This window comes from Spinacia oleracea, chromosome 2, assembly GCF_020520425.1.
Source record: "Spinacia oleracea cultivar Varoflay chromosome 2, BTI_SOV_V1, whole genome shotgun sequence".
Lineage (NCBI taxonomy): Eukaryota > Viridiplantae > Streptophyta > Magnoliopsida > Caryophyllales > Amaranthaceae > Spinacia > Spinacia oleracea.
In genome coordinates, this window is record NC_079488.1 from 87,452,552 (window position 1) to 87,467,709 (window position 15,158).

At 36.3% G+C, this 15,158-nt stretch overlaps 1 protein-coding gene across 3 annotated transcripts in view; it reads right to left on the minus strand.

Annotated features, from left to right (window-relative positions):
• LOC110804224 (uncharacterized) overlaps nucleotides 1–14,216 on the minus strand; it is a 36,004-nt gene extending 21,788 nt beyond the window's left edge. For 2 of the 3 annotated variants that reach the window (XM_022009783.2, XM_022009782.2), the window contains exons 1-5: nucleotides 13,997–14,216; nucleotides 10,963–11,449; nucleotides 10,159–10,250; nucleotides 2,319–2,480; nucleotides 1,823–2,216 (exon numbers count right to left, since the gene is read on the minus strand). In XM_022009783.2, coding sequence (XP_021865475.1) covers nucleotides 1,823–2,216; nucleotides 2,319–2,480; nucleotides 10,159–10,250; nucleotides 10,963–11,449; nucleotides 13,997–14,016 — 1,155 coding nt within the window. In that variant the 5' untranslated portion in view covers nucleotides 14,017–14,216. The remainder of the gene's footprint in view (nucleotides 1–1,822; nucleotides 2,217–2,318; nucleotides 2,481–10,158; nucleotides 10,251–10,962; nucleotides 11,450–13,996) is intronic. The other variant, XM_022009781.2, reaches the window with a different exon arrangement.
• Nucleotides 14,217–15,158: the final 942 nt, after the last annotated feature.

The following is a 15,158-nucleotide window of genomic DNA, read 5'->3' on the forward strand; positions in this document are numbered from 1 at the left end:
CAGGGACAGAGGGAGTACCTATTTTTCCCTTATACATATTTTATATTTACTCTTTCTACCTAACATCTCTTTTTTTTTGTTATCATATGGGTATTCTAGATATTTTCTTCATTTCTTAATATTTGACTATTTGTGCACAACCCATATGGCTCAATTGATAAAAAAAGGAGGAAGTACTTCTCATTTCTGCTTAAATCACACAAGTTTTCTACATTAAATTAAAATTTTCACGATGACTCAATTCTCCACGAATAACTGCTTCTTCTCCACACCCAGCCTAAGCTCTGAACACTTGAGCAATCAAACATTCATGTACCATTGACCTATACAATCAGAATCCTCCCTCTAGTGATGCCATGCAAATAAATGACATCTGCCCCTACTATAATCAGAGACCTGTACCTAACTGCTGCCTCTGGAAGCCATGCAAGTAAATGAAATTTGCCGCTACTATAATCAGGGAGCTGTACCTAACATATGCCTCTGGAAGCCATGGAAATAAATGACATCTCACTCTCAAACTAAAACACCCTTACAAAAAGTCATGTCTCCTTCCAAAATTTGCATGCACATGGAATTTGAATGGAAGCATGGAGCATAGACACGGACACTGAAGTAAACCCAGGTTTATTCTTCACATCATAAAAATATGTTTCAAAGAAATAAATGTTATGGTAAGTTCAGACTTCAGATTAGTTCCTATAAGTTCAGCTAATTCTAAAGAAAGGCTAGCCAGCCACCCAACTTCAATTCACAACAGAAACTAGGTCTATAGAAGACAGATAAGGTCCAATAAGGTAAGATAAACAAATTTCAGCTGACAGATCAACATTCCTAGCTTGAAAGCTCCATCTTCCCCAATCCTCTATTCTCACAAAGAGAACTTATTTCCACCCTTAGCAAATGACAACAGTCACAACACAAAGATATAAATTTTACATGCTGAAAACTAAATTTTTTTTATTGGTACATAGAAGCGGCCAACTTTGTGGTAGTCCTTTTCACCCAATTATTACTGAAATAGTCTGCACATGAATTTCTGAAATGTGTAAGATTATGTTCCCTAAGTGACCTCAACTAATCTAAATCTTAACGAATTTTTCAAAAATGCATAAATATAAGGTGAGAAGAGAAAGTCCTAAGTTTAAAAAAAGTTGAAAAGGTAGTGCTTCCATGAATCTGTAATCACACAAGGAAGTATACAAGTGAAAATTGTGTGAACAGGGTGGAAATAATTTTCAATATAAAAAAGTTGCACAAAATAAGGCTCTATGTCCGATATGTTGAAGGGGGGCAACATAAAATCATAATCACAAGGTTTGATTCAAGGACAGCGAAGAAAAGAAGAAAGTCTAACAATCAATATGAGTGAGAGAATCCCCCAGCCAGCGCCGACGTTAGCTTGAAGAATGAGACATGCCAACATGCCAAATGAATATACTTCTTAAACTCATGCAATAATGACGCTATAAGAAATGGAAAACTAATTTTGAATCGTTGAACAAAACAAAATTTCTTCTGTTTAATCTAGATAACGAGTATCATTCCCCGACTAAAAATGTACCCAATTAGTGAAATCAGAAGCGTAAATTAAGTATTTCACATACTATAATAAAAATCATCATATAGACATCCTTTCTTCTTGCGCAATTGTTTTTTTATAAGAATAAAGGATTATATTAACAACTCAGAAAAAGGAGTACAATCAAAAGAGGAAAAAATGTCCTCTAAAACAGAACCTAACTGTTTCACCAGGAGCAGCAATTGAATAAATCTTAAGCTAAGAGAGGTCAGAGTTAATATAGATAATGGAAGTTCTTACCTCAATGCTTTCAGATGTGGTGAGCTTTGACCACAATCTCTCTCTACTTATAGCCCTTTGTAGCTGCTTCTGCACACGATCTACCCAAAACACCATTTCATCTATTTCACAATCATCTGTTACTCCACAGAATGCGGCTCGTGGTCCAAAATGCACCAAGAATTCTCTGCGTAGACCAATTTCCTTTACTGCATGGTAAGCTTCATGTATAGAAATATTACCAACTAGTACGTCCATCAAACTACCAGTTATATCAGGGATCATGGAGTAGAACTGTGAGCAAGAAACCTTTGCTGGTCCAAGCTTTATTATTGTAGCAGTACATACCAAAGCTAGCACAATGCGTGATATATCACTGCCACTACCTGACCCCAGTGTTGTTCTATTGCTAGACCTGAAAATAAAAATAGAACCCATTATTTTAGAACGATGGTTAGGATTCACAAGCGGTTATTGACAAAATCCATTGGTCATCCAAGGGATCACAAATACATACAAGGTAGCAGCCCTAAAGCGTGGGTCCCTCTCAAAATGATTGACAAAAGTTGCTATCACCACTGGAATTTTTTGAGACCAAAACCATTCAAAAAGTACAGACTGCTTGCCAGATAACTTCTCCCTGATTATACTCTCCAAAGGGGCAGAAAGCCGTAACAAGCTGCATCACCAGAAGCAAACAGTCAACGTTACCAGAAGCAGACGAGCAAGAAAATATTAAGAGAATTTTCTAACCAAATGTGCAACTTTTTTTACTTCAATATGATATGTAAACCTGTCAAAAAAGACAACCCGAAACCCGTTACAAAACTTAACACTGGGTTTGGAACAAAATTTTATGACCAGAAACCCAATTTTATCCAAACCCAAAAAAATCCAAAAAGAATAGGTCAAAACCCGACCGAACATGGTTTTGACTGGACCGATTGAAAATTGTTGTATTTATAGTGATAAATGAGATTATAAGAAGTTTTAAGCATAATAAACACATTATTATTAATATTTGTTGGGTGTAATGTGATTTTTGTTTGACTTAACGTTGTTTCGTGGTTGAATTTGACTACATATAAACTTGTGTATGATATTGTTATTTGTGCGCATATTTTGTACATTTTATTGAGATATGGTTATACCGTTATAGTTGTTATACTAGTTAATGAAAATATAATACACGTATTAAAATCTCTCAACGCGTTGGTTCAACCTGAACTCGAAATCTCTGAGTAATGAATAAGCATTTGTCAACCCGAACCCGAAAGTGACCAACCCGAATTAACCCGAACCCGAAGGTAATTATTATAACCAACTCGACTGACGTGTTTAACACAGATCAATTATTTATGAACAAAATATGCTTTTTCAAAAAGTTGTACATCATTCTGATCATCCTTCTCATTTTAAGAAACTTATATATATATATAGTCCATCTGTTTTTTCATGCCATTTTTGTATTTGTTCTCCTCACTTCTAATTTTGTCACACACATGTTACCTCCTTACCCCACAATATGTGTACCTTTCCACTCACTCTCATACTTTATCCACTTTTCTTTTACACCCACCCAACTTTATTAAAAGTTTCTAGAAACAAGAAACTACTTTAAGCTTAGTTTTAAAAAGCACGCCCTCGCAAGGCGTAGTGAGGCGACGCATGGTCCCGGCACCTTAGTCGTGAAAGAGGGAGATACCTGCAAAAGGTGCGCGCCTTATGCACCTCTTCCCAGGCTCGAGGTACGGTGCCTTCAGCGCCTTATGGCATAAGGCTTCAATTGTTGACATGTAATGAAAAAAAAGCCCAAATCACGTGACTTTAATGACTCTCCATTTTATGAAAGGTGTGGCCCTTTCTTCTGTAAATCTCAAATAAAGAGTGAGTGACTAAAAAGAGAACCATCCCCGATCACCCACCCCACTTTTCTGCTTTTATTTTCCTCAAAAAAGCTTTTAAGATCGTTGTAATTACTATTTTACCCCTTGTAATATTTGAACTTTTTATACAGAAAATGAATACTATGAAAGGCGCGCGCAATTTTCGTGCCTTTGTGCACCTCGCACCTTTTAAAACTAAGACAGTAAGTGGGAAGAACAAAAAAAAATGTTGTGTTTGTTTATGTGTGTGTGTGTGTGTGTGTGTGTAGATAAATTAGCGAAACAGTTGTCTTTCATATGAATTATGGGCATCCATATCTAAGTTACGGAAATGCCCAAGTGAAAAAATAAAAGTTTGAGATTAGGAGGAGAAGACATTGTGAAGAAGTTGATCCATCAATCTCATCCGAGATGGCGAGTCAAATTGAACCAGCTTCTCCACAATCATAAGGGTAAATCACTATGCATCAAACCCTCCCCTCCTCAACCCCCACCCCTACCCTCCAAAAATAAACCGGACTCAAACCAAAGAAACAAAGCACACAAGTCTTGGAGACTTAGTCTCCCTTATAATGCCCCTAAAAAAGAAAAGTTGTTGAATGTTTAGACGTAAATCAAATCACAATAAGTCAACAGGGGGGACAAGTGTACAACCACAAGCAAGCTATGAAAGAAGTAAATATTCCAAGAATCTGCATCACCCACCCCTTCCGCACAACTACTCTCTACTGTCCTGCATATTGTCTTCTAATATGTACCTCAAAGAACAACCTTTTTTGTAGATCACAATCAAGTAGAGCCATCTTCCCCAAGGATAGCGCTTCTAATTTGCAATTTCTAATTTTTCTTGCTAACTCAACTTTTACAACAAGCTCAGCCCGGTGAGTGTTCCACGTGTTGTGAAATGGATATCTTTTGCTAGCAGTGAAAGCATTACCACCACAAAGTCCCGCCAGGAAAGAAGTTGATTTATGACATTTCCTACAGGGATTTGGTTATGACACTGCCATCACGCCCATCTGGGATCCAACCAGTACTCATTTTGAAATCTAAAGATGAAACGCCTAGGCGTGCTTAATGTACACTGGCTGAACTATCGCCTAAATCATGCTTAATGTACATTGGCCTAAATCTAAATCATTTTAAAATCTAAATAAATGGCTTGACCCCTGTCGCCTACGCGTGCTTAATATACACTGGCTGCACTATCTGAAATACTTGCATTGTTCCAATTGCTACGGCGTAGTTCAAAACTTTACTTTGACCACTAATTTCTTTTAAAACTCCATTAATAAAAATTAAGAAAACAATAACATCAAATTAGCCTCAAGTACTTCCATAATGTTGTTTTCATATAATTTGTATCATTATATACTAAAAGCAATTAACAATCAAAGTTCAACAACTTCAAACACAAAAAATGTGACTGCCTTATATTGAGAAATAGGGAAAATATTCCAACTAGAACTGCTCCTGCTCAGTCTGTTCAGGCCACTCTTGTTGGGGATGTCCCCATCCTTAATTCCTTCACCCCTTTCAATGACCCAATCATTCATGAGGGTGACGAGGAGGAGCTCTATTATCAGTCCTCGGAATGGTGACCACGTAGCCAGGAGGGTGATTCCTCCTATGGCTAATGGATAGTATTTTTTGTTGGAATGTCTGAGGGATCAACAATAAGACCAAGCAAGGTGAGGTTAGGAATCTTCTATTTTCCAATCAAGTAGGTCTGTTTGGTCTCTTGGAAACCAAGGTAAAACTAGGGGGGTTCCCCAGTCCATTTGTGAGGGTTAGGGTATCTCAACTAATATTCAACATAGCTCTACTGCCCAGAATCATTGTGGGATGAAATCCTGTTCAGTTTTATGTCAACGTTGTTGAAAGTTCCAGTCAGTTTATTCATTGCTTGGTCTCTTGTCTCTCTTCTTTCTGTCAGCTTCTTTTGTACCTTCATTTATGCTTCTAATGATCTGAATGATAGATGCAAATTGTGGGATGATTTGATTAGAATTGGGGATAGGATCTCTTCACTTTGGCTTGTGTGTAGGGATTTCAATAATCCTTTGAATTTTGGAGATAGATTGGGGGATCCCATCTCTGCTGCTGAGATTGAGGGTTTTAAGAATTGTGCTGCCCTTTGTGATCTTTTTGATATCAAATCTGATGGCTGTTTTTTCACTTGGAATAATGAGCAAAGTGGTGGTGATAGGGTTTTTAGTAAAATTGATAGAGTTTTGGGAAATGATGAATGGGTGTCTGCTTTTGCTTTTCCTGATTCTCTTGCTCACTTTCTTCCCGAGGGTCTTTTTATCATTGTCCTGCTATTGTTTGTACTCAGAAGCTTATCCCCTCGGGTAAGAAACCTTTTAAGTACTTCAACATATGGGGCCTTGAACCTTCTTTCTTGGAAAGAGTCAAGGAAAGTTGGTATATTCCCTTGTTTGGTGTCCACACCTATCAGTTGGTTTGTAGGCTCAAACGGTTAAAACCTGTTATGAAATTGTTAAATAGGGACAGCTTCGGTGATATGGGCTGAAGAGAAGCTTCACCTGGGGATCCTTCTATGCCATCTCTTGAATCTGCTTCTCTTGAATCTGCTGCTCAGAGCTATAGAGTTGCCCATAATGTATTCCTTAGTTTCTTGAGGCAAAAGAATAAACTTCCCTGGTTAAAAGATGGTGATGCGAACACTAGTTTTTTTCATCAAAGTATTAGGATGAGAAGGCGGTTTAATAGCGTCCATTCTATCCAGGATGAAAGTGGAGTATGTATTCAGTCCCCTGATGATGTTACCAATGCTTTTGTCATGTATTACAAATCTTTGTTGGGGGCCACCCTTGATCATAGAGAGCCTGTGAGGGTTTATGTGGTTCAGTTAGGCTCTATTGTTCCTGATTCTGTGCATGTTGTTCTTTGTGCTCCTTTCTCTGATGTGGAGATCCGGAAAGCTATGTTCTCCAATGATGGGAATAAAGATCCTGGTCCTGATGGTTTTACAAGTCAATTTTTCAAGGATTCTTGGTTTGTTATTGGTCCTGATGTCTTTTTCAGTGGGAAACTTTTGAGAGAGATCAATCCCACTAGCATAACGTTGGTTCCTAAAAGTTCTCACCCTTCTTTTGTGATGGATTTTAGGCCTATTTCTTGTTGCTCTGTGTGGCTCAAGTGTATTTCAAAGCTTTTGTGTTCTAGATTAAAGTTGGTTTTGTCTGATGTTCTTGCTCCTACTCAAGGGGCCTTTGTTGCTCGCAGATTGTTTACAATATTTTAGTATGCCAAGATATTGTTAAAAGGTACACTAGGAAGATTGGGTCCCCTAAGTGTACGATGAAAATCGATCTTAGGAAAGCTTATGACTCAATATTCTGGCCTTTTTTTTGAGGAAATGCTGCTTGCTCTTAATTTCCCTAAGCAAATGATTCTTTGGATCATGTCCATTGTCTCATCCCCCATGTTTTCCATTTCTATTAATGGTTCCTTAAACGGTTTTTTCCTGACAAATGAGGTCTTAGGAAAGGGGAACCTCTCTCTCCCTTGTTGTTTGTTATCTGTATGGAGTATTTGTCCAGATTACTTATGTTTGTGGTGGAAAACCTGAGTTTTCCTTTCACCAAAGCTGCAAGAAAATGAGATTGAATCATCTTTGTTTTGCTGATGATTTGCTTCTATTTTGCAAAGGGGATGTCCAGTCAGTTAGGTTGTTGCTCAGTGCTTTCTCTACTTTCTCTGCCTCTTCAGGTTTACAGGCTAATGAGGCCATGTCTTCTATTTATGCTTATGCTGCCAATGTGAAACATGTTGTGTTAGATGATTTGGTTTATCTGTCCAGATTCAAACTTGGTAAATTGCCTTTCAATTACCTTGGAGTCCCTATTTCTTCTAAAAAGCTAATGTGAAGGATTGTGAAATTTTGGTTGATAAAATCACCTTAAGAGTGAGATCTTGGGGTCCCAAAACTCTCTCATATGCTGGCAGAGTTCAACTTGTAAATTATGTGCTTCTTTCAATGCATTCTTATTGGGCTAGTATCTTTATCTTGCCTAAAACCATTTTGAGGAAAGTAGTGGTTGTGTGTAGACAATTTCTGTGGGAAGGTAAAGCTGCTGGGGTAAGGGTTCCCCTTGTTGCCTGGGATTTGGTTTGCAGACCTAAGACTGTTGGTGGTCTCGTTCACAACATTTTTAGTCAGAACACTGCCTCTGTTGCTAAATATGTGTGGAATGTTACCTCAAAATCAGATTGTTTGTTAGTCAAGTGGGTGGATCATGTTTATATGAAAGGTGATGATTGATTCCCCACCGAAATCAGCAAGTTGGTATTGGAGATTCATTTGCTCTGTCAGAAATATTATGGCTACAGGGTATGGAGGTAACACTTGGGTTCAACACCCTATTAGCTCTGGTTACAAATGGCTACAAGGTCCCTATTCTAAGGCATGGGTGGGTTTGGAATAGGTCGAATGTGCCTCGTCATAGCTTCATATGCTGGTTAGGTGTTCTAGGAAGACTACATACCAGGTGTGAACCTGTTCACCATTGGGGTCAGTGATGATGATAAGTGCACCATCTGTGCTCAACTTCCTGAGACCCACACTCATCTCTTTTTTGAGTGTTCATATAGCAGGAACATTATTGGTTTGATTAAGACTTAGTTGAGTATAACTTGTTCTAGTTTGTAATCATCTTTGCATGTGGATTGCTCGAACCAGAAACTCTAAATTCAAGAAAGCAACAACGTATGCTGGTCTTTGTGCTTGTTTATATCAAGTATGGACGGTACGGAATGAAGCTTTTTCGGACAAGCGAGTGCAAACAGTGAGCAGCTCAATTTTGAAGATTTAAGCTGATGTTAAAGGGAGAATTCGCTCTATTTTTCCCAAGTATATGAGCAGTACTCATGTAATATAGTTTGAAGCTTTGTAACCTTTTAAGAGTCTTCTAGTGCTTTGGCGTTTCCTGCTTGGTTGTAAAACGTTTCTCAGATTGTGTCTATTTGGGCTTGGCCTCGTAGACATAATCTAGTTTTGCGCTTATTTGTTTAATTCAATTATTAGTTCTAGCAAAAAAATAGAAACAGGTAGAATATCGGGAATACTTCCTAGAAACATTGAAGAAAAATTACTCAAAAAAATGCAACACTTATTCAGACTCAGCGTTATCAGTTTACCCCCGCGAATCTCGAAATGGTTCGCCCGTACCGAATCGTGGTTCTCCGGCGAGCCAATTCGCGGTGGTTCGCGAACCAAACACTGATATTGTTGTGTCGAACCAAAACCATAGGTTTTACCGATTAAAGGTCATGAAAGGCAAGAGAAGAAAAAATATGTTGGGGCTTTTGTTTGAGAAGGAAGTCATGTTGATTGCGGTCGTCAATTGTTGTTTTTGTTCTTCTTTCGTCTTCTTAAATCTAAACGCCATAAGTTGCAACTCTGCAACTCGGCGTTGAAGAGGGTGGTGGGTTGTACTTTTTGTTTCATTTTTTAATTTTTATGATGGAGTGAAAGGTTAATGACTTAATGCAAGATTGCACGTGGGTTCTATTGTCTATCATTTATTTTGTTATTTTGTTATTTTTTTGGCAAAGGGGGAGAAAAAGAATTTCAAGTCCACTTAATAAAGAGTAGTGGCACTTCTTAGTATTTTTGTTTCATTTTTTAATTTTGAAACATTTGAATTTTATTTTTTCCTGTTACTTGTTTTATTAATCTTTTCTTTTATTGTATTTGATTTAGTTGATGTTATAAAGTTTGGTCGAGTTATTTGACTATGAGTATTAAAAGAAAATCTTTAGAGCATCTCCAATGGTTGTAGCTAGGGATTTGCTTGCAATTTTTAGAAATTCCAAGCTACTAGCTTGACCATTGGAGTTGATATAATAAATTAGCTTGGCCAAGCAAATTAGCTTATTTAAGCTAATTTGCTTGAAAAAACTTGGCCAATGAAATAATATTAAATTAAATTAAATTAAAATATTAATTGACAAATATGACTACATTAAATATCAAGCTAGTAGCTAAGCACTAGGGTACTAACTAGCTATAAAGGGAAATAGCTTGAAATATTATGTGGCATGACAAGCTAATTTAGAAATTAGCTTACCATTGTAGATGCTCTTTATAACATTTGATGCTTTAAACAACCTTTTTTAAAAACTAAAAGAAAAGTTCCAAACCCCTGTCGCGAACCGACCCGCGAATCGCAAAATAAAACCCGTACTCCGTACTGAAGCGAACCATGAATCAGGTAACTTTGTACAGACTCAATGGACTACGACAAAACAAAAACAAAATGACAACAGTAAGTGATACTAGGGAAATTAAACCAAATACGCTCAAATAGCGCAGAAAAGACAACTGTTAGAATTATCGCATGGTTACTCATTTAGGGATTTGCAGAAATCCAAAGGACTTGCAACTTAGACCCAAACACAGTTACACCCTGATCAAGAATTTTGAGCCAGAAAGACATTTACCTTCTTTGAACAACAGCATTTATGTCCCTGTCTCTCCCATCCCCTTGCGTTGAGATCTCATTAGCAGCTTGCAGCAAAGCATATACAGAAGCCTGGGAAAAATACAGAAAAAGACAAACTATTGTTATTAGTTTTATGAATGGATACTTGACATCAAAATGTAAAAAAAAAAAAAATATTAGCTATTTTCAAACTACATAGCATAAATTTCACATGTAAGTCACCAATCTTTATTACTAGGCATGCTAGCAAAAGTGACCTTGTTAAGAGACAATTTCAGCTACTCTTTTTCTCTTTTCATATATTGTTTGGGATGGTTAGAGCATGAGAAAGTGCAGAGAAACGACAACCTTGGAGCAAAAAAATATAATTGATTTGGCAAACTATAGCCATAGACAAACAGAACACGAGTTCACCAAGTTTCATAATCAAAGAAAGAAAGGTTGGTCATTTCTTGTCAGAGATAAAGCTGAAGCAATTGCTGTGGAAATTATAATGCTGATCAACAGATGTCACCTTCAAATTTTACTTCAGTAGAATCATAACAAAAAGCTGCGAAAGAAGCATTCTGATGCCTAGTTTGGCACATAACAATAAAGGGGGTCATTTGTTATATGACCTCAGCAACACTTATGATAACAGTAGTGCAATGTCTATCAAACACAGCATACGACTCAAGACCAAAATGTGCTTTTTTATCTATTAAAACCTTAAAAAAGCTCAGGATGCAGAAGAACCTAGGAATTCAGGAGCAAACAAGAAAAATGAATCAGCATCTAAGAGCATTTCGTCGCAAGTCGCAACCTGATATGATAGTGTCTTTGCCCATGCGTTTTTGTCAACACCAAGCCATGCTGCTGAAAACCAGGACATGTTTGACAATGAACTTTGCTCTTTGATTGATAGCTCAAAAAATCTTGCTGCGTCGTATAAAGATTGGACAAGCCCGTCTTTGTAGTCCTCATTCTTTAGAGCTTGATCTAGACTAATTCTCATCGCCTCAACATCTTTACTTGAGCTAGCTTCAGGACTCCCATTAACTGTAACACCATCATCAGCAGATGCTAACTGGAAGATGTTTCGAGCCCTTTTTGATTTATGAGAAAATAAATTATGTTTCCGAACCCCTAAATACCTACAACTATGACTAATCTTTCTATTTTCCAACTCTGTACATTGCAGAAAAGTTTTCCGGAAAACAGCTGATTCAGATGTTGTATGATCTGTGTCTACCACTCTGTACAAACATTGGACTTTACAAGATTTATTAGAAGCCCATTGAGCTGAAGTGCTGCAAATTATGAGAGGAAAAAAGAAAGCATGAGTTCCCAAGTCAAATTTGAAAATAAATAAAGAATTTTTTTATTTAACTTTAAGGTAAGAAAGATTACATACTCCCCCCCCCCCCCCCCCCCCACACACACACACACAAAACTGTTAACAGTTAGCCAACAAGTTAATTCAGGGAAACAGCATCACTGGTACAAATTATTGCTCATAAAAACATGTTCGAATCATAAAAGAGAATGAGAAAGGCCCAACTCTGTCCAATAGTATTAACAGGATTTCCAAATGCACAAACCACTAAGTGTCCTTTCTGGTGAAGCAAGATCTGGAAAGGCTCAGATGTACGCAACATTAGCCATTTATCCCTAGCTGATCAAAGAATATTGGAGAGGTTGTTTTCAGAAAACTTCCCAGCTGTTATTTTTAAGGAGGGAGGGATCAGGGTAGCAAGTACAAATTCCCTTTTTTTTCTTTTGTAAAGAAAGAAGCAAGGACAATAGTATACTTTATGGCATAGGATACAGAACGAAATTGATGTGTATGTACGGGACGTTTCAAGACTCTTCATATCTTTATTGCTTTGTTAGATATGCTCATGAGTTATTGGTCTTACTTAGGACGGTTTTCTCATTTTGGGCGTAGTTTAAATTTTAGTATGATGTATGTTAGCTTTATTATTTCAAGTAGGATTGGGAGTTGTTTTCCTAAACCTATTAGGATTCAGTTTTAGCTTTCCCATTTTAATTTGGATTAATTTGTATAATCTCGGTGGTGGTGTTCTTACTTACCTTTTGTAGAATTTAATCCAGAACATTATTATAATGTTGGTTACATGTAGCAAATTGATTGCGCATAGAGTGCATGTGTTATACAAACATATTGCCACCAAAATAAACAAGTGATACACACAACTTTATATATTTCTTTTCTTAGGTATTTCGTATTTCATTATTGTTGCACTATTTAGATATTTGTTAAATAGAGATGATGTCAATTTTTTCTTAAAAAGTACGTTGTGAACAAATTTTCATGCATATTTTTGAGTTTATTAAATATAAGAACGTATATAATTTTGCTACTATTTTACTTTTGTAGGCATTACGTGCATATAAAACTAGTACTACGAAGTATATAGTAAACCCTCGGTCCCTTTTTCTTTTGTATGTATTCCGTTTTTGGCGTCCTTTTTTAATCTTTAAATTTGGTAACATTGTAACATAAATGTCCCTAATATTCTGTCAAAAATTGTGCTAAATGATTATTTAATCTATTAAATTCATTGGGACACTTTTCAATTTGGCACTAGCTCCCTCGTACTTTCTCAATGTCAGATGTTGGATAAAAGATAAAACATTATTAATAAACAATTAAACATAACTTGTATTGTTTAAATAAAAAAATAAAGGAGTTTTATCAACATTAATCTATACTAATATATTAAAAGGCGTTTTGAAGAACGTATACGTGTCACGTAGACCTCTCCTTATTACGCCACGTCACCACTAAATTAGCATCATGACACGTCATTACAACCAAAAAACATCTAACAAGGATCAAACACCAAACCTCTTTGTTAAGAGTTACATTTCTTACCATCTTAACCAACTACAACTTATGTAATATCTTTCCATATAAGCCTATATATTCTTTTTACAATAAACAATACATTGAATAAAAGTGAATGCAAAAAAATAAATGATTACTTAATTCATAAATGTACAATTATTACTTTGAAGAAAGGATCTGACTTTGTTTAGATTTTTGGATGGGGTTTAATCGGGGAGGTTGTTGATCGGCCACTAATCTTATGTCACTACCGTAATTTGACGATGATACCATTTCTACGTGCACATTTTTAAAAAAAAAAAACCGAATAAAAGTCAAAACCCGGCCGCCCGGGTTACATACTAGTTAGCCATTAAATCTCGTACACCATAAAAAAAAAACGTAAAGATTAAAAAGGGATAAAGGGAGTAACTGTTAAAAAAGCTAACTAAATACATGCCCCATGTCACCCCATAATGATCATAAAGAATTGATGCTCTTAGTAACTAACATAGAAACCTAAATAAATAATCCAGAAATGCTTTAATTTTTCTGCTCCCACAATCATCTCCCTTCACTGCGCATTATAGTCATAGTCGAGCTCATTGAACCCGGATTTTCAACAGTTGAGCAAAAACAATTAAGCTCGAGCTCGACTGATTTCGTTTTTTACATTAACAACCTCAAGAAATCTCACAACAAACAAATTGACTAAATACGAACATAAACAATTAAAAATGAAAGAAAATCCATAAATTATATCCAAATTCGGACAAAATCGTACGAGAAAACCGAATTCAAATTCCTCAAAGCTAATCTACTCTACAAATGACATAATCGTCGACAAAAAACTGAAACAATAATCAGCAAAATCCACTCCAATTTAACCAAATTAGCCGACAATTCGGCATCATCCAACCTCAAAAATCAATCCAAAAACCACAAAATCATGGAATTATCAAATTTGAAGGATCAAACTGAAAAACGAAGGATTGAGCAAACTGACCTTGGGAGAAGCAGAGACATGGAACTGTGGCGCAGTGACAGTCGTAGAGAAGAAAATGAGGCTGCAAATAAGAAAAAAGATGGCGTGTTCGAGAAGATGAGCAAAGGCGAGAGCAGAATCTTTAAAAGCAGGTGAATTGAGTGAGTGGCGAAGCGATTGACATGTATTCAAAACAGCAAAATTGGTTGAGTCAATTCAACCGGATTTTTTTACATTGCTTCATTTGGGGCACCAAAAACTAAGTGGGCTTCAAGTAGCGAAAGTTATTAGGAAAAGTCGAAAACACGATCGATATAAACAATCTTTACTTACTTCAACGCATCCCGTGAAAATTCAAAAATACCCTTTAGTCGTTTTTTTTTTCCTTTCTCCCGCAACCTGACTCTCTCTGAAACTGAAACACTCTCAAACTCCCTATAGTTTTGGTTTACTGGGTTCGTGGATTAAAGCACAAGAAAATTGAAGAACGGTAAAGAGGCGTCTCCAACACCAATCAATCTCATCAAGGTTTCAGTCACAAAATCAATCTCATCAACAAGGTGCGTCTTCGAACACCAATCAATTTCGTATAACTGTGCGCGTTGTTGCTTTGCGTTTTCATGCTCAAAATTTGGAATTAGGTTTTCATATTCTTTAATTAGCCTAATATATTTCAGAATTTGAACTAGGAAATTGGGAATTTGAATTAGGAATTCGAATTGGAAATTAGGTTTCAAAGCATAGGTTGAATTAGAAATTCGAATTATATATGTTGAATTGGGAATTCGAATTATATATGTTGAATTGGGAATTCGAATTATATACATATTGTTCCAAAAATCTTTGTGAATTCCTCAAAAAAAGTTGAATTTGATAGTTGTTGATAGATTACAAATTTATTTCATTATTTTGGGTATTTTCTTGATAGTATGGGTTGTTTTTTTTTTGTTCTTCTTGTTTATGGTATTATATTGTTTCATATATTCGGGTCAAAAGAGATGGAGTTGCTTCTTGTTGTTGGGGTGGAATAAATTACAAATTTTGTATAGTTGGGGTGTAATAGAGTAGTATGTTTTGTGTAGTTGGGACAAAATAGTACTACGTACATATGATGTATCCGAAATAGGTTAGGTAACTTCATATGTTTCATCTGAATTAGACAAACAAACAACCAGAGCATTTA